Source organism: Leptinotarsa decemlineata, unplaced genomic scaffold, assembly GCF_025532065.1.
Source record: "Leptinotarsa decemlineata unplaced genomic scaffold, Ldec_3_MD MMD2_tig00003902_RagTag_RagTag, whole genome shotgun sequence".
Taxonomy (NCBI): Eukaryota; Metazoa; Arthropoda; class Insecta; order Coleoptera; family Chrysomelidae; genus Leptinotarsa; species Leptinotarsa decemlineata.
The window spans coordinates 2,578,888-2,606,782 of NW_027412598.1; the positions used below are offsets into that span (position 1 = coordinate 2,578,888).

The 27,895-nt window shown below is 34.3% G+C and overlaps 2 protein-coding genes across 9 annotated transcripts in view; one reads left to right on the forward strand and one right to left on the reverse strand.

Annotated features, from left to right (window-relative positions):
- LOC111513229 (uncharacterized) overlaps positions 1-27,895 on the forward strand; it is a 241,047-nt gene that overhangs the window by 7,877 nt on the left and 205,275 nt on the right. The gene's annotated exons all lie outside the window — the stretch shown is intronic.
- On the reverse strand, positions 662-27,824 carry LOC141483720 (uncharacterized). Of its 6 annotated transcripts, XR_012466248.1 has the most exons (4): positions 27,318-27,824; positions 22,588-26,992; positions 5,690-6,148; positions 4,416-4,674 (listed from the first exon to the last, which is right to left on the reverse strand). XR_012466248.1 is itself a non-coding variant. In XM_074178527.1 (3 exons), the coding sequence occupies exons 2-3, from the start codon at positions 6,122-6,124 to the stop codon at positions 4,651-4,653; spliced, it is 459 nt and encodes a 152-aa protein (XP_074034628.1). In that variant the 5' UTR covers positions 6,125-6,148; positions 22,588-27,824; the 3' UTR covers positions 4,416-4,650. The 6 variants fall into 6 exon arrangements, 1 of the variants encoding a protein (XP_074034628.1); XM_074178527.1 differs by having other exon boundaries at positions 22,588-27,824; XR_012466250.1 differs by lacking the exons at positions 4,416-4,674; positions 5,690-6,148 and adding an exon at positions 662-3,077 and having other exon boundaries at positions 19,672-27,824.

The following is a 27,895-nucleotide window of genomic DNA, read 5'->3' on the forward strand; positions in this document are numbered from 1 at the left end:
CATCTGGGTATATATCAGAGAAAATATTTATGCGGATCCTGTGAGTGATAAAGAAAACATGAAACGAAGGGTTCTGAGAGCTTTCAATAATTTGATTCCTGACTCCATACAGAAAGCTACAAATAGTGGTAATCGAAAAAGAATATATTCTTGTCTAGAACAAAACGGCAATGTCTTTGAACATCTGTTGAAATGAACCACAATATTATTTGAATTTAAAGCAATTAAGTTAAATTCTAAAATTAAAGTAAAATCTAACCTTGAAAAATATAAAAAAAAGATAAAATTCATCTCTCTGATAGTATTTTATATCAATCCATCCATTTTCATGTTGAGTTACCTTTTATCAACGACAGTGTTAATATTCGTTCATTTGTTTTCAAAGTATTCTTGGTTTGGTATTGCTTCGAATGATTTACATTTCAAATATTTCCCAAAATACACCAGGGGTGTATTTCAGGTATAGGACATTCTTCATGAATTTGATTTTTTTTTCGTAGTATCCAAAAATAATAGAATAGTGTATGGTTTCCATTTGAAAATATATATATATATATATATATATATATATATATATATATATATATATATATATATATATATATATATATATATATATATATATATATATATATATATATATATATGGGAAGGGTAGTCGTTGCTGACTAGTTAAGAATAAAAACTATTGGATAGTGGGGTATTGCAGTAAGTAAATGAGTAGTGTTTTAAGTTAGTCCAAGCTTTCGGAAAATTTTATTTCCATCATCAGGGAAACTACAATAATATAAGTTTTAAGGTAAGATCAAAAATATTAAATGTTCATGACTTACATCTTATGTGAGGATGGTTACATTGATGTTGAAGAAAAAATGTTGATACATTGGAGAAGATGAAACTTGATATAAATGCTTGAGATTATTTTTTATAAAATATTGTTTTTCGTCAGACCCTTATTCACATCATGCGTGCAGGATTCAAATGAACGAGTCTGAGAATAGAACGTTAAAAATGCCAGAGTGACATCTGTCAATTGATAAAACTTATATATTCTCACTAGGAGTACCAAATGTACTCTAGTGTATAATGTAAAATTTATGTTTGAATAAAATTATTATGAAAGATTAAATTCAAGATATATTATATAATGGAATTGTTCAAATTGATATTGTTTTTGTAAAAGCTCTTATCTAGAGTCAATAAGTAGGAATAAATTTCACTCAAGTGATTAATGTCTGTTCTTTTATTCATACAATTGTTATTTTCTAAAATGTAAGACATTTCTAGAAAGGACCTCTTAACTGAGATTGATTCAGTGATTAATACTTTCATTGAGTTATAATTCATATGGTGGTCAAACTTATTCACATGGTCTGCTAAAGAGCATATTTCTGGATGTAATCTACAGTCACTTTTGTGCGAAGTAATTCTAGCACCTAATGATCGTGAAGTTTGCGAGAGTCTGCGAGAGCTTTCGACAGTTGGTAGTACTGTCATCTTCTTGGCACTCCTCAAACTGAACTTGTTATCCTATTGTCTGCCTCTTTATACGGTCAGAGCGTCTTAACTCAGGTAATTCAGGTACTTTAGGTAAATTTGCCTGTATTTGTACTGCATCAGGTACTCTTCTTTGTGTTAGATCTCCTCTGGGAATGTGTATGGTTTTGTTTAATATATTGAATGTGAGGTCTTGTTGTGTTTTGATTTGTACTTGTTCCTCGATAAGTGATTTGTGACTGTTGAATTTATGGATGTTCAAGTTTTCCCAAATGTCCATGCGGTTTCTCTTGTTGACTTGTTTTATGAGTTTTATGTTCTCTGGTGGGGGGAAATTATGTTTGTTTTGTATGGCGTGTGTTGCGAGGTTTGATTTATATACTATTGGATTTATGTATGCCTTTTTGTGCTCATTGTACCTTTGGATCAGTTTTTTCTTGGTTTGGCCGATATAGAATTTGTTGCAGTCCGAGCATTGTATACTGTATATCCCGTTTTGTCTTTGTCTTCTTCTTTTTCATAGTTGTTTATTTTTTGTGTTATCTTCGTGTTCGGCTTGTATGTGATGTTGATGTTCAGTGGTTTGAAGATGTTTGTTAGTTTTTTGGTTTGGTGTCCTACGTACGTAAATGCTGTCCATCGTTGTGTTGTTTTGTCTGTTGGGGTGGCTTGATCCTTGTTCTGTATTTTTTGTTTGATTCTGTTTTCTAGTTTATCTACAATATCTCGGTGAATACTTATTCAATTTAATCGGTATAAGCGTCATTTGAATCAGACTAGGCATGAAAGCCTACACAACAGGGTGTAAAAATGTTATATGATAGCTGTGTTTGACATATTGCTGCTTAAAGAATATAATGCGACTATGCTCTAGAGAACTCATCCACACTTACTAGATATGAGTTTCAGGATTTCATTCCCAAAATGACTGCGATGTAACAAGGTTAACAATTTGAAACTGTCCTATTTTCTAGTTGATCACTGGCACAATTTTGACCTATTCTCAATCATTTAGGGACACTGATTTTGTTGAGTAATTAATGTTTTCAAGATGTAGATAGTCTTATGAAAGAATCCAAAGATGTGATGAAGTCTGGAGATTTTTGCTTGGACCCGGGATCTGTTTCGTTCAAATACTCTGGATCAGTCTTCGATGTGTTGGGATGTACTACGTTCTGTTGATATATCAATTCAGTCTCATTGATCTTAGAAAAATGACAATATAATGACGTGTGATTCCGTGTTAGGAATCAAACGTTAAAAGGTAAGACCTCGTTAGTCCTTAACTCGCACAAGTTTCTCAACTTCTGAAAGTTGTCGTTCGTATGGGGACGACAGCTGATTAACGGCAAAACAGATTTTAAACAGATTTTTTTTTATAGCAAACTTTTTTAGCTATGTATAAAGCTCCAATAGTATATAGAAAATGAAAAACTTTCGAAAAAAAAATCCAAAGAAGAGATATAAACAGAAATGATTAACCTAAAGAACTTAGCCATCAAATATTGAACTTCACTAAAACCACTATTTTCCCAGCTTTTCAGACGTGGTTTCAGGTGGACTCTATTTCCAGTTGGTATCTGAAAAAAAAATATTTAGACGATTCTCTTGTTTTCTTAAAGGCCGGTCCAGACGCTCCGTTTTGTACAACGTGTTGTCTGCACAGTTCAACACGTTGCAGATGAAACGTTACGTGTGGAATGGAAATCTGTGCAGTTTTGAAACGGGCGCGAAGAGCGTACTGCGCTTCGCGATAACTGAGCTTCGGAGCATAGATATCCTGGAACTGCGCGGACAAGTCGGTGCATGTAGACGGACGCTCCTTTTTCCGACTTGTTTTGTTCCTCAGTTTCGTTGTTTGTGAGTGACAATAGTTTGTTTGTGAGCGACAATGGCTGACCTGCGGCAATGTTCTCGGGAGTTTCTTACAGAATTTATTGCATTATATGAAAGTTTTCCATGCCCTTGACGTATCAAATCCAAGGAGTATAGTGACAGGGATAAGAAGGCGCAGGCGTATGAAATGTTAGTCGAAAAATTTGAAGAAATTGATGCTACTGCAATCAGAGAAACAGTTGTTAAAAAAATTAACTCGTTGAGAAGTGTTTACCGTAAAGAAGTAGTAAAATGCAATAAATCGAATCGATCTGGGGCTGGAGAAGACGACATCTACAAGCCAGCTCTGTGGTATTTTGATTTGTTACACTTCCTAAATGATCAGGAGACACCAAGGAAATCTAGGAATACCATGATTGAAAATGACGAGTAGGAAGTTGATAAACCATCAGAACCGGTAAGAAAAAAATTTCCTTTATATAATCGTTTTATTAATTTATTTACATACATGACACCATTAATTGTTTAAAGTTATAAATTTATCTTGCCAAGGAACAGACCCATCATTATTGAAGTACTCTTTGAATTGTTCTCTGACTGTGATAGCATTATTGGAAATCTGGCCTCTTCTTCCACGCTGTAGGTCGTGTAATAATTGTGGGTCAGGTCACATCTTTCACCTAATTCAATAGTACATTAAGAAATATTTTCCCGATCCATACTTTCAGGAGGTGTGTAGTTTTGGGGTGATTTTCTGCGCAAAAAGTTGTGTGAAGCGCAACACGCAAGAACTACAGTATCGTCGTTGTCCAGCTTCAAATTAATACTTGTGTGGAAAATACGAAATCTTGAAGCCAAAATTCCGAATGTGTTTTCAACAACACGCCTCGCCCTAGATAGGCGGTAATTGAAAATTCTTCACTCCCTTGTTAATGCTTCTCGTCGATAAGGTTTAAGAAGTTCTCGACTCATAGCAAAAGCTTCATCACCAACAAAAACGTATCCTAAAACCCTGTTTGAACTTTCAATGCACCGGCATTTTGGAATGCTCAACTCGTTGTCAACGAGCTTTTCATAAAATGTAGTGTTATTTATGACCCCTCCATCTGAGATCCTACCGTTTGTGCCTATATCACAATACAAAAATTCGCAATTGGCATTGGCTATTGCCATAAGAACAACACTGTGGGTTTTTTTGTACTTGAAATAATAGGACCCACTTCCTTTAGGTGGCACCATCCTAATATGCTTTCCGTCAATTGACCCTAAACAATGAGGGAACTGCCACAGTCGTTCAAACTCAGCTGCAACTTCCAGTCACTCCTTTTCAGTCTTTGGAAACTGAAACAAAAAGAAAAATCGTGAGCAGCAAAACCTTCCACCACGTCGCTTCCGTACAGGCAAAGGTATCTAGCCCCCAACGTGTTATTTTCATAATACAAGACTGTGAGTATGCATCCTACAATTTGCTCTCCAGCCTTTCTAATTTATTCGACCATTATTTTAAAAATAATGAAAATTATGAAGATCGATAATTGTTTAATATTTTCAGATGGAAGAAGATGTGCATACGAGTTCAGCTGACGCTCTATCCGCTGAAGCGCCTGCTACCCCTCTTTCCGAAGCATCAACTTCTTGTTCCAATGCAACATTGTCCCGAAATACTTTAAGATCACACTATTCAACTCGTAAGTCGTAAGAGAAAGGTAGTTCCAAAAGATGATGGCACAAGTGACGTTATGAAGTTGGTAGGAAAGAAACTGGAGTCGCTACAGGCAGAGGATGCTTTCCACGTGTTTGGAAAACATGTTGGTAATAAACTCGGAGATGTCCCTAGTTCACAAAACGCAATCGCTCAGAAACTAATTTCTGATGTTTTATTCGAAGCGAAGTTGGGTACACTAACAAGAAGTTTTCAACTTGTTGATATGACTAGCCAGCGACAAGAAGATTTTGTTTTAATGAATGGGCGGAATTGGCGTCAACAGAATATGCCCCAACAATTGAGAATGCCACATACTCTTTCTTCACAAGTTGGACCATACCACTCCTTCTCGCAGCAGTCGCAGTCTATGCCACATAACTATGTCCCAGAACAACTTACACGCACTCATGAGTATGAAACAATTAGCCAAATTCCGGCAGTTTCACGCATCATCCCACAGAACGGTGAAGAAGATCTACAGACACACACACATCAAGTCCTTGCTTCTGCTGCAAACTTCTTGTCAACATATCAACCAAACTGAGACACATGCCTGCATTTTCATTCTGCTCACCCTAAGTATTGTGAAACACTGGTTTTTAAGGTTCATATAAATATAAATCTTTTATAGACAATAGCATTATTACTTACCTTCAAGTATTCATTTTTCAGCACGTTGAAGATAGCTTTGCATGTTTCGGGAATGATTTCACTTAAGGATAGTTTCGATATTATTGTTGTGAATTCTAGGTCTTTGTAACTTCTGCCAGTTGCCAAAAATCTTAAAGTTGCTGTCAGCCTTTCATGTGGTGATATTGCTGTTCTCATACAAGTATTTTCTTTGATGATATGCGGTGTTACTAATTCCAATAAATAGGTATACGTTTCTATTTCCATTCTCACGTAGTTCCTCCAATCATTAGGTTCATCACGTAATTCTCGCAGTAATGTAATACAGAAGAAATGCTGCCTTTTTAGAAGCCACTTCCGCGACCACTTTGAACGCCTGGTACTTCTGAGACGATTCAATCTTTCATTTTTCACAAGACAGCATGCCAAAATTGACCAGAGTAGTACCTCCTCCATGATTATCGCTGATTATAAAAAATACTACAAATAAAGCAAAATAGCCTGAGTTGAGGAAGAAAAAGCGTGGAGGCTGAGAAAAAATGATGATTTTTCAACGGAGATACGGAGATAACTTCGCGGACAGTACTGTCCCCAGTTTATAAAATAACAAACTGAGCGAAATCCACAGATAACTTCGCACCATGTGGACGCTCCAACAATTGCAACGTTTTCATTCCATCTTTAAACTGCGCAAATAAAACATTGTGCAAAATGTAGCGTCTGGACCGGCCTTAAGATTTGTCAATTTTCTTTTTTTTTGTATATACTGGAGAAGTGAAAAACGAAAAACATTCTCTAAGGATTACTGGTATTCTACCTTTGATTTATAGAGTCAGAAATATATAAAAAAAGAAAAATTGAAAAACATCAGTAAAAACTTTAGTGTGAAGATGTGTAGATTGTGCACGAATTCCATCAGAAATAACCACTTTCAATCGTGAACTTTGAATCACAATGGAAATATTTTTTCTTACTTCCCGTTTATGTAGCTATATGTGTTTCAATTCCATAACGAATGTTTTCTGTACAAACTGAATAAGAAGTGATTCTCGTGTGTTACTTCATATCAGGTAGAATTTTAACCTCTGGCCCTAAATAAATTCATTAAAACACCTTTTACGCGACGCCGTGTTTCACTAACCATGTTGGCATCATCAGCCAGTGACTTAAACTACAATAGTATGACTTAAACATACAAAAGTATGTTCACAAGTATCGATTTCGATTTCGAAATAGGCAAGCACCTTGAAAGTGATGTGTACCTAAAATAAATCCAACACAATTGCAAACTTCCTTCATCACGCGTATCACATCGGTGGGTGTATGTGTGTGTGAGAGACCGCTTGAATTTATTTCGTCGGGCGATAGTATAATTTGATTTCTATTATATGCCTAAAGGCTTTCCAATGAACACCTCATTTGTGACCATCAAATTGGTAACAAAAGATAGATTTATGCCATTGCAAAATGTTCAGTACACCTGTGATAGAAAAAAAAAGTATGCAGTGAATTGATTTGTTAGATCTCAAAGTGATTAGGCAGCCGGGGAGCGTCGCTCAATGTTACGCTAAATGCACACACACCGATTTTGGACGGCCGATTTTATACCGGTCGTCCAAATTCCAATAGAACCACATGAGGGAACGGGACCTTGCACACATGCCTACCGGTGATCGGCGTCGATCACCGGTAAGCATGTGTGCCAGGTCCCGTTCCCACATGTGTTTCACTATTGGAATTTGGAGGAACTGTATAAAATCGGCCGTCCACAATCGGTGTGTTTGCAATTGCCTTATGCAATTTTTTTTAACTATTGAGTTAATCATTTTTCAATATTTTTATGGTAATTTTCAGGAAACCCGGCTTACATACTTTTCAATTTTTTTTGTTATATGATTCTTGTGAATTGTTTTTTCATGCATAAAATAATAAATAATAATTAGAGTTACAAAAATGTTCAACGATATTAAAAAATATCACATTTAAAATCGGTAAAGTTAAAATTTCGAGGTCGTATTGGTAATGATTGAAATATATTCCATTGTTCCTAGATTATTTTGAAACCTTTGCGGAATCCAGAAAATTGTGGTAACTGTCGGTGTTTGAAGGTACGGAGGTAGAAATTTTCACAGGTAGCAGGTAGCTATTTGATTGTAACATATCATTTCTCATTTTGTTCTTTCCAGGATTAATTCGAATAGCAAATACTCCCCTCGGTGAAACACTATAAAAACATAACTACCAGAAACACTTCACCAATAAATTCCATTGATGTTTTTTGAGGAGTACCTGAATAATTTAATTTCGTAAAAACGGATAGTATTTATCCCGCATTGAAATGGTTCTTCGGTAAGTTAGTGAAAACACCAATTTGGAATGTTATATAGGGTCCAAAGCAACTCTCACACACCAGAATTGCAAAACTCTGCTCGACACATGTTTCAGCAACCAAGTTAGTTAGGCTTTGACAGATTAAACAACTTGGCAGCCACATCTGTCTATTTTACCGCTGCATCAATTTCAAACGAAGATAGCTTGCCTATCTCTGCAAAGTCTTGGAATCTTGTAGCAAATTCGTTCTTAAGATCGGCCAGAAATTTTACAAACTCTGCAATGTCTTCTTCACATGTCTCCCTTTTAAATTCAAAAATTGTCGGAAAATGAATAAATTCTTGTTTAACGAAATATTTTTCAAATATGTCCAGCTTACGACGAAAAGCAGACACGCTTTGTATCAGATCACATATTAATTTTCCATTTCCTTGTAACTCTGTATTGAGCGCATTCATATATTTTAAAATTTCTTTCAGAAAAGCCACAACCAATATATCGCACTCATTTTTTATAAACTCCACAGCGCTTTCTGGCTCCCTGCGTATCTAAGTTTTGCAAGAATGAGGATACTTGTTCTTTTATTAGCCAGAAACATTCGATAACTTGACCTTTACTTAGCCAACGAACATTGTTGTGTTGTAGTAAGTCAGAAAAGACAGAATCACATTCAGAAAGGAACTCTTTGAAATGTCGGTGCTGAAGAGCAGAATGGGATCTCATAAAATTAATCAACTTGACCAAGTTATACATCACTTCTTTGAGTTTTCCACAAAGGGCTGCCTGGTGAATTTTGCACTGATATGATATTATACCTGAATTTTTATCTCTGATTCTCTTAACTACACCTTTTTCTTTGACAGTCATTGCTGGGGCAACGTCAGTTGAAAGCGAAACCGTGACTACTTCTAACATACATTTTTTCACCATCTAAGAATCTGAAAATGGTTTCTGGTGTTTATTAGGCGTCCAGCACACACGTAACGCTGCTTCTGTGGATTTTCCTTGGTCGCTCATGCAACGAACTAGTAATTTCGTACTCTTTTCGTAAGAACTGAGATATGTCTGAATTTTTTCTTTACGAGCCTGACTGCCAAGAGGAAAGTTTTCGTGGAATTGCTAATGAGTTGTTTCGTAGTGTCGCTTCAAATTTCCACTTTTAACAATAGCGACAGTTTTATTGCATATAAGGCACACTGGAACCGCTTGAGGCCTATCAGACAGCGTATCAATATTGTTCAATCCATCCTTCCAAAAACCTTCTATTTTCACTGTCGACTTTTCGTTTTTTAGGATCTATATCAACGTAGGTAAGTACAAAAAGATTTTTTATCAAACGAACGAAAACGACAAAAATCATTTACTCCGTTGTTTGTGCTGCGACTGATTGATGAGTGGCAGTCTGCTTTCAGTGCTTTCCCACTCCCCCACTATCGATTTCGATACGCGCTCGTGCTTTTTCAACAAAACAAAACAGGAGCAAGCACGCTGAAGTGAGGTAAGTAAGCGATGTGCTGTGGAATGCTCCCGCACATATTTCCGAAAAAATGGCACGAAGTTCAATCTATGGATGTTTCGTGTGCATAACAGAGATTTGAAAATATTTAAATCGCATCAGTCTGATTCGCGCACAAACAGGTGCGATGATGACAATTCGATTAGTGAAAGGCGAGTCGCGAATAGTGTTGTATTTTTTGTGTGCAGTGTTGTATTGTTTTGGATTTATCGTAAAAATTTCCAATTCTACCTTTCAGTTTAATAGAATCGTTAAAACGTTAGAAACGTTGATTATATTTTTAATAACTCTCAAACATTATTTTTCTATAATAATTTTATTATTAGTCCTCTGTTCCTAGGTTATGAAAATGATAGCATGCAAAGAACGGATCCGATAAAAATCAAGGGAAAGCGAATGAAAATGTTATGATATGAATTGATCGAATGGAATTTATATTCATTGTTCAACATTCTACCGAAAATAAAATTATAGTTCAATGATGACCCAACGGAAGAGTTTTTCACATCATTTGTCATATAATCTGAATCAGCCTTGCTGATGACAAACCCATTTCACAAATAAATAACAAAATAAAACTAATCAATACAGTTTATTGTATGATTTTCACTATATAAAAGGATTTTACAAAAACAGCGACACGTGTTTCGCTATACATTAGCTTCCTCAAGCATAAGCAGTTTATGCTTGAGGAAGCTATTGTATAGCGAAACACGTGTCGCGGTTTTTGTAAAACCCTTTTATAGTGAAAATTCTACAATAAACCGTATTGATTAGTTTTTCAATATAGATTTTCATCAAGTATCGGCCAGTTCTATTCAATTAATAAATAACCACTTCTGTACATATTCACTTCAATACATTAGGACTGTTTCAGCAAATAATAGCCTATTAAGTCACACTCATTTGTGTTATTTTGCAAGTTTAGGGTCCTGCAAAGTTCAAAAAATTACCTAGTTAGTGTATAATATTTTAAACAAACTCCAATTCAACGGTGAAATTTTGTTGGAACGTGAATTTTTTCATATCAATAGAAAAAATTGTATTTTGCTATGATTTTAGATGGATAATTATTTTTTGCATGGAAAAACAATTCATAAGGATCATTTGAAAGAACTACCCAAATCCCGAAAGTGAAAAAAGCCTGTCATAACTAGAAAACTAAATTTTGCTAGATCTCAAGGTCTCCTTTTTCGTGAGAAAAAAATTTGGACATCAAAGTTTGGGTCATCCTGTATGTTAATAGAGAGGAAAATCACAACTAACCTAGGTTTTTTTTTCAACAAAACACTTAGTTTTTCGATTTTGGGCAATGAAATGAAAGACGTGAAGGTTTTAGTCGGACCAATAGTGGCATATACGTGAATTGTGCAGAAAATATGTTGAGTGTTTAAATTTTGTGTGCTGCGTACATTCGATTAGCGATTTTTTTTATGTTGGTACACTTGCCTCGAACATATCGTTTAGCGTTAGAAATGTTTAGCGTGTTCGACAATTTTCTGCTATCGGAAAAATGGATCAAAGAATTTGCATCAATTTTTATGTAAAATATGGAATTGAGTGCTCAAAAAACTTGAAATGTCGAAAGTGGAATTTGGTGATCATATTCTGAGCCAGAAAAATGTTTACAAGGGATACAAGCTTTTCACAGAAGGTCGAGAAGATGTGAATGACGACACTCGCCTCGGACGCCCCAGCACATCAACAACCGATGATAATATTCAGAAAATGAAGAAGATTGTTATGGAGAATAGTTGAGTCACTATTAGTGAAGATGCTGAGGATTTCGGCATATCTGTTGGATCAGGCCATGCAATTTTTTCGAAAATTTTGGGAATGAAGTGTGCGTCAGGGAAGCTTGTTCCAAACTTGCAGAATTTTGACAAAAAAACGTCTCATGAGCATAGTTCAAAAATTGTTAACTGGCGTCAACGGCGATCCATATTCGCTTAAAAGGGTCATAGCTGATCCGAGCACACGAGAGGCTATTATGAATTCGAACCAGAAAGCCTCGCAGTTCACCCCCATACAGATTTGATAACATACATAAAAAACTTTCTGGGGGATATTCGGAACAATGAAAAAAAAGGTACCCAATCCAAACTTAATGAAATCAAACGAACGGTAGGACCATGGAAGTGCGGAACCTTAAACAGGAGAGAACAAGTAATACTGACTTGACTTCGAGTAGGACATACCGCGACATGATGTGAAGAACATAATTAGATAAATGGATGGATGGAGCCGTTACTAAGTGGTAGTAGATTATCATGAAAAATGAGAAATAAAACTTTCTATGTTTTTATACCACTCGTATTTGTAACTGTCGTTATTGCAGTTTCGTCCTATTTTATTCGTTTGAAAGTGTCCTTAGGAATCGAAATTGCAGTAACGTTAGTTATGAATACAAGTGGTATAAAAACATAGAAAGTTTTATTTTTAATTTTCAACATAATGAGCTCTTCAACTGATTTGAATCTCATTGCAAAATTGCATCGTAACTAGATATTTATTTATAACTAACATACTTCGCCGCTAATAACCATTGGTTATTTTGGTTGATTTGGTTTTTTGGTTATTATGGTGTATGGTTATTATGGTTTCGAAGTTATAAAAGTGACCAAAACACGCATATCTAGATTTAGCATAGATGGTATACAATGGGTACACGATAAAGAGGGCCAGCATGAGAAAATTAGAAAAAAGATGCCTATTTCAGAGCTTATTCAAATAACGTTTAAAAATTCATTAACTGAGCGATTATTGATATTCTAACCGTAGCTCTTCAACCAATCAAATAAAGTCTGAAGCGAACGAATACGACTGGAAAGAAAGAGACAAAATATGGAAGCATCAATACCTAGCACCTCAGACTATTGCATCATACCTAGTTACATGAGATCGAGCAAATGCGAACTCTTACTTCTCTTCAATTCGATCTTTGGCATTCGTATATAGAATAATAATTTCTCTCCACCAAACAAATCTGCAATATGATATCTTGCAAATAACGAAAATATGTTTTCTAGTGAAAACTAGTTATGGTGTCAATCATGGATTTAAAAGAATGGCCCCACTTTGTTTTATTTAATAACGATGTTTTTTTTTTAATGTTAGTCGAGAACCAAAAACCATAGTTCCGAATCATCAGTAGTGTTTCAGTACATCTGCTGAAATTACATCACAAGGAACGAACCAGATTGGTGACTGTTTTGAGAAAACTTTGATTAGGACATGAGAAAATGTGGATTTATTGTTCATCCAATTCGAGAACTAACAGTCACATAGAAGAATGAAACATGCAATTTGTAGGTAATTCATTCACTTCTTATACAAGTTTCTTTTATTTTGTAGAGAGCATTACACAATTTCACATTTTCACAATTCCAGTCGTACCTAACTGCTATATCCTGTAAGACAAAATACGAAACAAAAATATGGGGAACACATTTCCTGATTTGTGATGCACTGTTTGGAACCTTTGGTGTTGTAATGAATATTACTGGAGTTTTTTCCAACACCAAACCGTTATTTCAACACCTCGACACGTGTTTCGATCACCACGTGATCATCTTCAAGAGGAAGATTAAAAAAAGTGTTTTAATGAAGATGATCACTTGGTGATCGAAACACGTGTCGAGGTGTTGAAATAACGGTCTGTTTTATGGCATTATAAATAATATTGATCAAATGTCTATTCGAACAAGTTACATTTTTCGACAGAATAGAACGAAATAGAACGAATAGACAGACATCTATTGCCTACTGCAATAGATGTCTGTCTATTCGTTCATTTTACCGTTCAATCATTTCATTCGAAATTTTGTCTTCCTATATTTCATTCGGCACTCAATATGAAATATTTTTTTGATTTCGTAAGATATCATGATGGGATGATAATATTGTAATACCGATGAAGGAATATTCGGAACTGTTCAACAAATATTATGTTGCTAAAATTATGTTATAACTCTTAGTAAAACTAGGTTGGGATTTTGAAACAGATTCCCATTTTGGATGTATCTACCTTCGAATATCACGTCTATAACGATTTTTATAGGGGAGACTAGAACATTTCAGTTCACATAGTAAACAGTTTACGTAAAAATTATCTCTTTGAATATTATGAATCTTCGTTACATAATTAAAAATATCGAAAATAAATTGAATGAATAAATGTACCGTACCTTTCTGCAATGCAATTGGTTTCTGGAATTTTTAATCGGAATTGAAAAAAAAATACTTTGAGACTTACACATGACTTAATGAATTTGTTGTGTTTTCATTGATATTTTGTTTGTTTTGTAAATCCACACAACTCGTCAGGTTTTCGTTTCTCAATTCGATACGGATCTAATTGGAGTCTAGAACTATTTTAATTTACCCAAACCTTTGATACCTATGATACAATATTGGAACTTCAAACAATATTTCGATTTTAACCATTCCTTCGAATAATTGTTACAATTAAATAAAATAAGTAAAAATAATATGTTGAACGGTTCAATTGAAAAAAAAAAGATAATAATGATGCAGATAATGTATTAAAAATGATTTGAACGGTCCTAGGTAACAGACATCACACCACGTAGTATCTACATATTCATTAAGCCCAACAATTTTATCATTTTTTATCTGATCAATACCGTAGATTGCTGAGGAGAGTGGTATGACGACTGCTACCTAGGACCTTCCGAATTATTTTTTTGTTTTTAGTACATTATCTACATCATTATTATCTTTTATTTCAATGAAACCGTTTAACATAATTCTTTTTACTTATTTTTCAAGTTTTTAGTTTCTAATTCTGTTACTGAATTCTTCTCATTCTGTTTGGTTCATTTAGTGCCTCAGTATTACAAGATAATATGTAATCCGCCATTTTGAAGCTGCCGCCATCATGAATTTGAATCTTTTTCAATCTGTTCTACTATTATTCTACCAGTCAAGCCCTGCCATTCGATACCCATATTGAGGTAGTTGTGAAAAAATATGTAATCCATCATTTCATAGCTACGGCCATTTTGAATTGGCCCTATCATTTGATGCCCATATTGAGATAGTTGTAAAAAATATGCTATCTCCCATTTTGTAGCTGCGGCCACCTTGAATTTGCATATTTTTCAATGTGCACTACTAGTCAACTAGTCAAGCCGTGTCATTTGATACCCTTGGATTTACAAAGATACATAATTTATCAAATTGTATTGTCATCAAAACTTAATGTGTGTACCAAATATCAGGTCAATCTGTCAACAGGAAGGGGGTCATACTTCAATTACTAAATTTGACCCAAACAAACAAACAGGGCAAGCTGAATAAAACCGTTTAAAAAACAACCTTCATTAGATATGCCTCAATTCAGAAGTTCTAATTTTAGCTAATTTTAAAAAATAATACAGTTCTACAATTATCTTTCTGTCCTTGAATCTGTTTCCATCGCCATCTAACGGATGAATATCGCCTTAATTTTTCCTTGTTCTCCATCTATCGATAATCAATGACACGATTCAAAGTTCCAGAACGTCGATGGAAGAAGAAACTAGTATTTCACGTGTCCACTCTATACATTCGCAGGGTAAACAACAAATTATTCACAAATTATAGTCTAGTCTAGTCTATCTCTCACTGTAAACGGTGAGAGATAGAGACTTGGTTAGAATTACCTATTTTTGGATACTATTTTTCAATGAATTTTTTCAATGATATTCAAAATTTCTCAGTTACTTTGTATACTCTTCAAATTCTATTCTCAGCCTATTTTCAGCCTAGCACTACTGATGAGTCCCATAGTAGATCGAAACAGTGCTGTTTGGTGTTGAATAACGAGTACTTTGTTCTTAGCTTCGGATATCAATCTGACAAATATGAAAAAATGTGAATCGGTGTTTGGCAACAATGTGCTGCTGTTAATTTCATTCTGTAAATAGATTCGGATCTCTCCTGATTTGATACTTATACAAGTCCCTGAGAATTTCAATGTGATTCAAGAAATTCAATCAAGTTTATTTTCTAGTATCTTCGAAAGTAAGAACTGGAAATTTTGTTATTGGTTTATGCAACTTCTTACAGGAACTTGATATGAGCTTTGAATTGGTGGATTTAACTTCGTTTAGACTTTGAGATCAATATTTTTATCACTGTACTCCTGATGTAACATATCGAGAGTCAATATAGGGATTGTACATAATTTGAGTTTTTCTAGTCTTCTAGAAGTTTAATGATTTGGAAAAACCTTACTGGATATATTAGAGGTTTGTAATAATAAAATATTTCGGGTACTTGGAGAAGAAGCTATGGTACACAAAAATAGTATGAATTCTCGAATAGAATGAATTCTATTCGAGTGATTCTCAGAATCGTAATGAATAATAATAATCCAACGACATTCTCAGGAATATCGAATAAACTTCAATTCCTATGAAAATACAGGTCCGTATTTAAAATTTCAAAGTTGAGGATGATAATACAATGAAAGTTTCGAGAAAAGTATAAACATAATTTCAATATCTCTGCAAGTAAAGAAGATAGTGCGAAAAATATGATTTTAAATTTTCTCTCATATGTATCTGAAACCAAAAAAAAACTCAAGTTGGCACTTTCAACCCACCGTTTATATCTATCCGTTTACGATATTCCCAAACATACACTAGAATTTGAAAAGCTCTGTATAACACATGTTATTTCTGGAAACAAGAAACAAAGATTTCATTACCTATATCGTGTCGCCGAATAAATAACAACGATTTTATGTCACGATATCATTGATGAATGAATCCTTGTTATTTTTTGATACTAATTGTGATTTCACCTACTGGAATCAACAATTCTTTAATAGCAATGATTATTTTCAATTGTGTCGGTGCGCTGTTGAGACTTGAACATGTTTCGAATAGGATATTTTATTTTCAGATTTTTATTCAAATATTTTTGTTATTATTTGGAATAAAACAATTGCTTGCCATGTTGTATTATGATATCGTCGTATATTATGTTATTCATCACAATTATATTTCAGGAAAAAAAGTTTTGATAAAACAGTGAAATATTTCTAACAAAAATACTTCTTTCACACAACAGAACTGTAGCACTGTTCTCGACGCGCATTCTTCCAATCAAGTTAGCGTCATCATTAAATGAATTATACTAATTCTCAAACTCTAACTCCAGTCGTAACCCATATTCAAAAATTGCTAATTACATCGCTGAATTGTTTTTGGTGTTTGGTAGTTTTCACAACTACCTCAATATAGGTATCAAATGACACGGCTTTACTAGTAGAATAGTAGTACTTTCTGAAATCAGTAAAAAAAATGTTATGCTTAACGGTATAATTTAAAAAAAGATAATAATGACGTAAATGATGTACTAAAAACTAAAAAATAATACGGAAGGTTCTAGGTAGCAGTCATCACACCACACTCATCAGCATTCTATTGTATTGATCACAAAAAATAAAAATAAAATCGTTGGGCGATTTTATGATTTTTTTATCTGATCAATACCGTAGATTGCCGTGGAGAGAGGTGTGATGACTGCTATCTAGGACCTTCGGAATTATTTTCTAGTTTTCAGTACATTATCTACATCATTATTATCTCTTTTTTTCAATAAAACTTTCAACATTTTTTTCAAGAAGAATAAAAAACACTGGTACTTTTATAGTTACTTTTACTTAATGTAGGTTGTTTGATAAACAAAAATAAATTACTATATTTGGTACTAGGTGAAAGTAGTATAAATTGATAAAAACGATCATTTACAATGGTCTAAAATATTTTGTACTGCCTACAGCTGGTACAAAGAAAGAGACTTGTTGAATTTTCATGAAATATAAAAAGGAACCAATCCCTTGACAGAGCCTACTACATATCAACAGAGTTTTACATTGCATGTTTGAACTTGAAGAATAAAAATAACACAAACTTATGATTTATGATTTTTTATTTGTGTTACTTTATTTTTAGATAAACGTTAAACAATATCTAGAAGTTTTTTTAATGTTTTTATTTATTTTATTATAATTTTGCATAATTTAAAAATAACTGTGTTAGTCTTATGACACAAACAGTGTGTCTCACTTCTCATGGAAACACCCCCGTGTCTTCCGTAATATTCGAGGTAGAACGATGAAACTCTATGGACTGATGGAAATGCTCAAAATGCACCTACCACCTGAATGGGGTTGGCCAAAATGATATACACTGTCCGCCACTCGCGATGGAACACCCCATTTTTACGGTAAAACATATTAGGGGGCAAAATAGGCTCAAAACTCCTTCAGATTCGTGATCATACGATACGGTAATTGTAGCGGCACTTTTTTATATATAGCTGTTTTCATAAATATTTTCTGCTTCAGAAAAAAATATAACTTTGGTCAATATTTGTTCATAACAAATTGTTAAATTAATAAACAATTAAATAATAAATAAAATTTTTTTTGCCAAACTATTTGAAAGTGTAAATTATGATTTTAAAAGCAAAATTATTTCTTAACTAATTATTTAAACAATCGAATTAAAAAAAATCGATTTAAAAAAATTAAAAATTAAAATTAAGAAAAAAATTAAATCATAATTATCTCTAGACAATGAAAGAGCAAAAAAATTTTTCAAAAATATTGATTTCTCTATTTTTTTAAAACAAATTTTAAATCAGTGATCAGATGATTCTTACAAACTTCACCGGTAAATATTGCATATATCAGAAAAAGAGATTAACAATTTTATTGAATAGGTTAAGATCAGAAAGTAGACTCTCTTAAGAAGCTACAATGAAGTTTATTTTGGAGTAACATGTGAGTTTTGTACTTGATAACGGGATCAAACCCGAAACCGGTCGTATAAATAAAAATTTTCCAGTGTTATTTAGTCAAAACTGTTTTTATTCATTTCATTTAAGTGATCATGAATTACCAATAAGTAAACAAGTCATCAGTCACACATATTAACATGTGAAATGATATCGATTATTTTTTAAAACGTTATAATAATTTTTGTTATCATAATGATTGCATAGTGATTCAAAATGAAGTAGTTGGGTTAGAAGGAAAGAGATCATCAAGAAAATTGAACCCTTTTGTTCGATTGTTTAGATACTTTTGAAGTCAGATCTAATAATTAGAAAAATGAACCGATAAGTTGAATGGTACATTTAATATTTCTTCAAAGTGATTGTACAGAAAAAATGATCCCCTTTTATCTCCACAGAGTTAGCACAAGATTTTGATGATATTCCTTCCGAGTGTAAAAACCAGCCCTTTCAGTGTATTTACGGTAAAGCATTCTATTACGGAAAAGTAGTTGTTTTTCGGCAGGCAGATTTTATTTCAAAATATTCGTTTTTCATAACTTCTTGTTTAAATCTGGTATAATAATTTAACACTGCTCAACTATTTCTGGTTGACGTACGGGGTCGAGATGTATAGTGACTTAACATTTTCCTTTATATTGAAAGGGGTATATTTTTAGGAGAGATTAATTTTTAGGAAATGATGGTTTTGGCTTCTACTTCTTCATCTTGATACACAAAGATGTGGGAATCTTCAAAAAAAAAAGAAGCAATCTATTTCAAAAGAAGTAATACATAGATGTGTAGATCATGCGAAGAAGTAACTTTCAGACACCCTTAACCAAAATTTCATTATGAATAATTGTATCATGGAACATTCAAGAAAGTTTTCGTTCTCTGTCTCCTGTTATTATGAAATTTTTATATTGTTTCATTTGGTAATTATTAGCCTTATTCGAGTTCGCTATTTGAATGTTTTGAACTGTCAAATGTAGTCGCACAGTTGAGAAATTAAAAGTTTTGCGCGAGTCTACTCTCAATAATCAGTTGGGTATTTATTTGCGAACCCGAATAAGACTGATATCGTTAGAAACCGTTGCTCAGTAATATTACATTGTATATCTCAAGGACATTTTCGTACGAATGAAAATGTCTTTGTAGGACGAAACTGCAGTAACCTTAGTTACAAATATAAGTGGTATAAAAATATAGGAAGTTTTAATTCTCATTTTTCACTTATTAGTATTTGATGTACTAACTGATGAAGCTACCGAGTAGCGAAACATATCTTGAATAAAAATAAAATTTATTGTGAAAATTCTATAATTCTTATCAAGTAACGGGACATAGTATTCATACTTACCACGTTATTGGAAATCATGTTTTTATTATAAAAAACAAATGTGACCTATGTTATTATTTCTGTATTTTTTTTTCATTATCATAGTTTTCCACATTGTAATTGATATCCCAAGCAATATTTAAAAAGTCCGATACGAAAAATACGAGTATTTCATAGAAATATCTAAGTGGACGATTGGTAATGCTGCACGAAAACATTTGACAGTGTATAATCATCATAGATACCGATTGTTTATCGGACATTCAGATAATCAAAAGACGTATTTATATTGATAATTTTATCGAAGTAATAAAGATAGTAGCCTTCCTTGAGTAATTTCAGATAACAAATAAATACAGGGAGTTAGTAACACTCACTTATATTATTTTTTCTGATTTTGGGATACAAAGTTTGAAAAGTTGAAGTTATAGATTGTATTGGGATCAAAAAAGCAATTCTGCCTTATGTTTCTGCAAGGTTATTCTACTAATTCTAATCTTCAGTATAAATCTTTATTACAGTAAATGAGATTGCTAGGATTTGCATGTGTTAATTATACTTTCATTCGACCTTTTTGATGATTTTTACCTTCCACAATTTTCCGATTGTGGAACGTGAAAAAAGGTAGAGAAAATATTTTGATTTCCCCCACAATAAATAACTTTTGTTCCATTAATTATATTGTACAGCTATAGTCCTTTTGTAGATGCAGAATAATATGCATATTATATTGTTCTGCAATTTCAGTGGCGTAACCATAGTAATTGGTAATTTCCACAAATTTTTTGTTTTTCAATCAAGTCAGTTGCTAGTTCTGCCAACATTCTATTGAAAGTAATCACACGACAACCAAGCAGAAGTTAAGTGAAGTGAATATGAATGCAGGAAGTAATTTTTAGCCAGTTTAAAGAAGTTACTGGTATTCAATACTTATTGATCTCCTTTCAACGTCAGGCCTATATTGGTGATTCGAAACCAACTCCTTCAGTAAAATAATAATAACAAATTGAATTTGCGAGCTCTACAAAAACAAACGCTGCCAGATCATGTGAATTATACTGATGTGACGGAATCAATAACAGGGATATTCACGAATTGATTAAAAATTTATTTATTCAATTGAAGAAATATATGAACTTGGTGAACATGGACGGAATGACGGAAGAAATAGTTAAGATTTAAAAAGAAAATGATAATTTGAAACAAAAAAAATGATATCGTGATATTTAAATCTATAGAAAACCCTAAGAAATTACGAAGAAGGTGATGATATTTATTTGTAATAGTATATCCGGGGCTCCCATGAAAGTAGAAGATATTAAGAATACTTACGGAATAGGAAACGAATCAGTTGAATGTGATATAGCCATTCTACTAGAATTCTGTAGGTATGTGAATAAACAAGAAGTAGTTGCTAAAACCGGTATATTAGAAAGAACAACAACAAGAACAGCTAATGATTTGACATCTGAAGACAGAGATAAAGAAAATATACTTTTAAAACATTGCAGACTAATCGAAGAAATCAATGCCATTACGATGTCATTGATGACATGAGTAGATCAAACTCATTCAGTGACATAATCGTAATTTATGAATGAATTGTTTGTTTTTTCTTATAATTTTATCCAGATTGGTACTGAAGAACCCTGCTAAACATCGATGTCTACCAGTGAGGATGACAGTGTTCCATTTAAGTGAACTTTTTACCTTTCATTTAGTATATTGTGTAGGTATCCTGTGATTGATATCTAATTCAATTTCATTAACGAATGTTTGAAATACAAACTGAGTGTTTTTTCTATAGTTCAGTGTTTATATAAAAGTATTTGTTTCGAAAGAATTGTTCTTTCGTGCAATATTTATATGAAAATAGCTGTTTCAGGGGCTTTTTCGGTCAGATTGTGTCTGAAAGCTCCTTCTTTGTATGATGTACACATCTATCTATGTATGGATTTACTTCATTTGAAATTGATTGCTTCCTTTCTTTCTTTGAAAGATTTCCACAATTTTTGTATCAAGGTGGAGTAGTAAAAAGCCAAAAACTTTTTTACAAAAAAATGTGTCACCTGTTCAACGTAATATTAAGAAAAGGCGTGTCTACAAATATTTTCAAGAAAACTTAAACGGAATCCGTATTTATTCTAGAGGTGAAAAATTGGAATTATCAAGATACAGACCAATATTCTCAATCTAAATTGATAAAATAATTGAAACTTTGATAAAAATGAGACTGAACATTTTTAGAAAAGTACCTATAACTTCCTTCTTTACATTATGGCTTAGAAGCCAGATCAATACAAGACGCAGTAGCTACTGTAACTTCCAAAAATATATTAATCAGTGAAAAGTAACCTCACTCTGTGTGGATCTGAGTGACACGTTCAATAAGTAACTCATGATGAACTATCAAAAACATTTGATCAAAAACGGCCACGTCCATAGACAGAATGCAGTGTGTTGAAATAAAAGAAATCTCGAGTGAGTTCAAAACAATTAAGTACGGTGTGCCTCAAAGTACCTCAATATATATCTGATAAATATTTTCAGCTTAGATATCAATGGCTAGGCAGTAGCATTCAAAGTGACACATTGTTTATCACACAAATAATTAGTCAGATCTCTCAAACGTGGCTATGCATTTCACTCCAGAGTATACGAGTATGTTACTTCCAAGATAACATTTCGTTGCTGTTTTCAGTTTCTAGGCTGGAAATAATAAAAACGGTTTATTCGCGCTCTTAGAGTCAAAGTTCACCAGATTTTAAATAGCTCCCCAATCGGATGCCCGAGTGGAGGCATCTTGCAGGAATATTCGATAAAAATTTCTTACACTCATCAGGGTCTATCTACCATGTTTATATAACAAAATGGCACGATAACTGCAGTTACTTTTAGACCCAGTATCAAAACAAATATACTTAATCTGGTGCTTACCGAAACAAGTCAGTGCTAAAAAACTTTGATGACATTCCTTACTCTATCTTGACTTCCATTCCACATCACTTTGGAATTGACATCTCTTACCAACGAAAGAATGGATTCTCAACTTTGATTGATTTTTCAGGTTCATAACATCTGGTTCATAACATCACATAAAATGACAGGATTTTCAAAATTGCGTCTATAAACCTTAAAGGTACACACAATTAATTGCACCATGAATGTTTCAAGTTCGGATTTTCATTGTTTGAAATAGTGTTAACAGATTCGAAATCAATGAAAGAACATTAAATAAAAATGTTTTCCATCATTTACCTTGACCGTTTCACATTATTACATTTTTATTCCTTTTTTTATTGTTTCTAAATAATTGACATGTCAGTCAATGTTTAGCCCACTATCAATTCATTTTCTTTTCAGGTCAACATAATTCATTTTCTTAACAAATTAGCGTTCTTACAATTTTTGTTATGAATTTTTTCAAATTTTTGTCTTTTTTCGAGGTTACTTTTGTGTATGAACTAACTCGACCGAACATTTCAGTGCGATTCATTCATTTCTATTCTATTTATTCTATCATAGATCTATTAACACCGTTTCAGAAAATGAAAGACAAAACTTTAACATTCACTGAGAATCAATCTATTTTAATCTGAGGACACTATAGCTTCCACTTGCAAACACAATCGGTGTTTTGCAAACCTCTCAGTCCTGAAATTTCTATATTTGAAGATTTCAATGTCTACAGGTCCAAGTCGCTTCGAAGGTTTTCTGGCCTATACCTTAACCCTCATCTCTGGTGTTTTTCAAGGATCCATGTTGCCTCCAACTCTTCTTCAGTTATACATCATCGACCTATAAGAATCAATCGGAAATCGAATATGCATATTGGCTTGTTCACGAAAATACACCTGTTTTCTTCTTCACATTTATATATCAAAATATCATTTTGGCTTGGGGTAATAACTTATAATAAGAGTGAGTGGAAATCAATCCTAAGAACCCCATGCATCGTTTACATAAATGTGACAGAATCAAATATACTAATGTTGCGGTTCACAATTCTACTAAATACATCAATTATTTCGATGGGTGATGAATTTGGTTTTTTTTGGTACCTTGGGAGCTGTCTGACTTGTCCATTTAGTCCAAGTCTCCAGAAAACACTGCAGCCTCTTAGGCTTATTGCGTTTATTCTCCCATCTTCTCATGACACCCATTCCATCAGTCTTGTTCCCTGTACTAGTTTGTACAGGTTCCGTGTTGGATGTTCGTCATATTCTTCTGGACGTAATTTCGTACGTCCATATATTGCCTGCCTCCTGTGATTCAGTGCCTCACATTCGCATAAGATGTCTAGAGCTGTTTCTATCCCTTCGTTGAATAATCTGCAGCTGAGGTCTCCGTTGTACAGCTCCATTTTATTCTGGTGTCCTCTAAGCTGACAATGACCGGTTAGTAACCCTGTAATTATTCTGAGCCGATCCCTACTGTATCAAAGTAGTTCTTCGGTTCTTTTCTCGGACGGTTCCCTAATGAAGGTTATACTGTGTTTGTTGCCAGGTACTTTTGTCCAGTACTCTGTGTGCTTCTTATTGGTCCATGTCCTAATCTGGTTTCTTACCAATGATTTTGGTACCCCCACAGCTGGTTCAGGACCTATATATGAAGTTGTGTGTGATTCCTGAATGCCCTGGCACCCAGTACAAAGTTAATTTGTTCCTGTTTGCAAGTTCATTCAGTTCTTCATGGCATTCCCAGACCAGTTTTGATGTTACATTCGGGTTTGTCAGAGCCCCTAGTGCGTTCTTGCTGTCTGTAAAAATATTGATTCACTCATTTCTTTGAGGTCTCAATTTAATAAGCCTCGCACACTGCAAGATAGCATACACTCCCGTCTGGAAGACAGATGTGTATAGTCCTAGCGGATAGCAGTAGTTTAAATTTCTATCCGCTCGGTATATTCCAGCTCCCGTTCCATGTTTGGTCTTCGATCCATCTGTATACCAGGTGTTTTTTCCAAACATGTTTTCAGGATGACTAATGGTCTTCCACTCTTCACGGTTTATGATTTTGGCCGTGAAGTTTGCGTCCAAGGTGTACTTCGGTGTCATGTGGTCCGTGCACATATTCAATATGTGCTCCTCCCCTTGTTTCGAAATTTCTGTTCGGTCCGATCTTTTATAGTTCGGTGAGTTTTCCGGTCTGAATTGGCCCAGCCTGGCCACCCCCATTATCACAGGGTGTAAAGGAGGTAGATTCAGGAGTGTCTCCAATGCAGCTGTTAGGGTAGTTCTCATTGCTCCCGTCATTCCCAAACATGTAAGTCTTTGCACCTTGCCTAGTTTGTTGATGGCGGTCGCCTGCTTCATCTTTGGCCACCAGACCAGGGATGCGTATGTTATCATAGGTTTAACCACCATCGTGTATAGCCAATATACCATGTCTGGTTTCAGCCCTCATGTTTTTCCATAGGTGCGTCTGGCGAGCATCAGTGCTACCTCCGCTTTCCTCTTTATCCTGTCCAAGTGTTGGTTCCAGGTCAGTTTGGAATCTAGAATTACTCCCAGATATTTAACCTCCCCCAACACTTCTATTTTTTCACCTCGAAGTTTTAGAGGTTCGAGACCCTCCGTTTTAGTCCTCTTGGTAAATGCTACTATGGTCGATTTGGATGGGCTTACGTTAAGCCCTTCTTCTTCGGTCCATCTTGTTATAATATTCAGGGCCTGCTGCATGCATCCCTTCACTAACTTATTGTATTCACCCTGGACTAAGATGACTGAATCGTTTGCATAGCCCAGTGCTTTTTACCCATTGTGGTCCAGGACACATAATAGCTCGTCCATTACAAGGCTCCCTGATGACAGTCCCTTGCTACCCGTGCCACGATTGTTTCCCCCAATCTTCCCCTAAGCATGCAGTCTATCCACCTACGGCTTGTCTTGTCGATCTTTCTTCTCCTCGACGCCTGGATGATTGATTCTAACGACGTATTATCAAATGCGCCCTCAATGTCCAAGAAAGCAGCTAAAAGTACTTTCTTTTTTTTTGTAAGTATATTCTACTTTTTCTGTTACCCGACATAAAGCCGTTTCTGTTGACATACCTGTCCTGTATGCATATTGGTCTCGATGTAATGGTCTGATAGCCAGTAATACGTCCCTGATATGCCTGTCAAGTAGTTTTTCTAGCGTTTTCAACGCAAATGACATGAGACTAATTGGTCTAAAGGCCTTCGCCGAGTCCTTTCCGATTTTCCTAAGTTTCGGAATGAAGGTGGCCCTGACCACTCTCCAAATTTTTGGTATGTGTCCCAGTGCTAAACTTGCCCTGAGAATTATACACAATTTTTTGAAAAGTACTTCCGGTCTCTCTTGAAGCATTACTGGGTATAATTGCCATCAGGTCCCGGCGACTTATAGGGTTGAAATGAGTTTACAGCCCATTTAATTTTCTCCAGATCTATCACCTTCTTTGTCATTTGCCAGTCCTCCCTGGATGCCCCTTTCGGGGTCTCCAGTTCTGAATTCGCCAAGGACTCCGGTGTTAGATTTGTAATTTCTGACCCGGAAAAGCTCTCTAATAGTCTCTCTTCTCCGGTTTTTGTATACTCCCCCGTATTTGTTTTCAGATTATTTATTGAGACCTGAGGTTCCTTCGAAAGTATTTTGTAGAGGCTGGCGCATGCTTGGGTCTATTCGACCTCCTCACATTGCCTTCTCCACGTATCTCTCTTGGATTTTCTCAGGACTTTGTTATACTCAGTTAGGGACCTTCTCTATTGGTCCCATGAACCTGATTTCCTTGCACATTTGAAGGCTTTTCTAGTTTTTTGTCTCATCCTCGCCAGATCCATCTTAATGGATTATCAAATGTAGTTCATCAGGAACTTGCCTCAGTAATATTTCCAAATGAAATGTAGTTTACTTCTTGGCAAATCTTGATGGTGTAAGAAGCTGTTCAAAAATAAGACCATTTTTAGAATATTGCTCGCATATATAGGGTTTGAAAACCCTCAATCATGACAAGCAACCTTGATATCCTGGAGTATGAAAGATAGGTCTCTTTTCTATAGATACTTTCACGAAAGGTGTTGGACAGTCTCAGCCAGCTTGATTCTTTCGAGAGAGTTACGTGTGAGAAATACCAGCAAAAAATAGCTGCAAATCGCTTCGATATTCATGTCAATACACTTCGAACTAAAAGTCGAAAACTCTTTCGATTGAAGAATGAAGTCCTTGTGAAATGAACTTTCCGATATGTTTCTATTGAATGAATATCATCCACAGCAATTCAAATACAACACAAATAGCCACTTTCGCATAGGCACCCCTCTCAGTGCTTTCCATTTCCACCAAAAAGTATTGTTTGAAAAATTGTACAATATTCTATTCACCTGAAAATGATTTCTATTAGTCCTGAAATAGAATATTATTTCTCGTTGGTTCCCCATTCATAAATCTATTTCAAATCAAAGCGCCCGAAATAGTAAAATGATATCGCCGTTCACTCGTTTAAAACAATATTATCATAAATTCTATTGAAAAACAGTTGAAGCAAATTGCAATTTATAGTTGTTCTGCTTGATAAACTGATAAAAAGTAGTGGAGAAAGTTCAAAATTGAAAAAAAAGGAATTTATATTAAAGAATCACCAAAGTATACTTTCATCTTAAGAATTCGAAACACTTTTCCTCACAAAGTAGAATATATTTCACCTACCTGTAGTGTTTGGAATGAGATTATGTATTGTACTCAGAAATTCAATTCATGAACCTATTATCAGAATGGTGAGCTCAAATCATTGTCCTTTACCTATTTGAATTTCAAATCCGTCCTTATTGAATACAATCGTTTTTTAATTCATTCCCTAGTCCGGTGGCAGCGACTATCGTTTGCCTCATTATCGAGAACAATTAAAATAATAATTGTAGTGTTTATTCTGGAATTGTCATGTTTACTAGAGATCTTACTCAAACATAATTTAACCTTACCCTTTAAACGTTCGTTATCGAAGTCTTATCAGCTTTTTGTAGATTAGGAATAATGTGTTTTCGAGTCGCAGTGGTTCCTTAACTTTGTGAAATAATATTTTCAAGAAAGTTGTATCATTACGAAATGGTTTGGATGGCAAAAGTTGGCATACAGTCAGAAACGTATTCTAACTAGTAATATTTGTTAAGAAAATATTCAATATTCAAAAAATTATACCTACAAATGCTGCATTCAGCAGTCAGTTATGATTGAAATGATTATCAGTAAGCATACAAGTTCACAGTTCACACCATAATACTTTTGAC

Bases quoted from the DNA above. Each gene is read 5' to 3' on its own strand.
- LOC141483720 (XM_074178527.1), bottom strand. From the start codon at position 6,124: ATGGAGGAGGTACTACTCTGGTCAATTTTGGCATGCTGTCTTGTGAAA. The intron at 4,675-5,689 runs GTAAGTAATAAT...TTTTTGTTTCAG, and splicing joins TGAAAAATGAATACTTGAAG to TTTCCAAAGACTGAAAAGGA.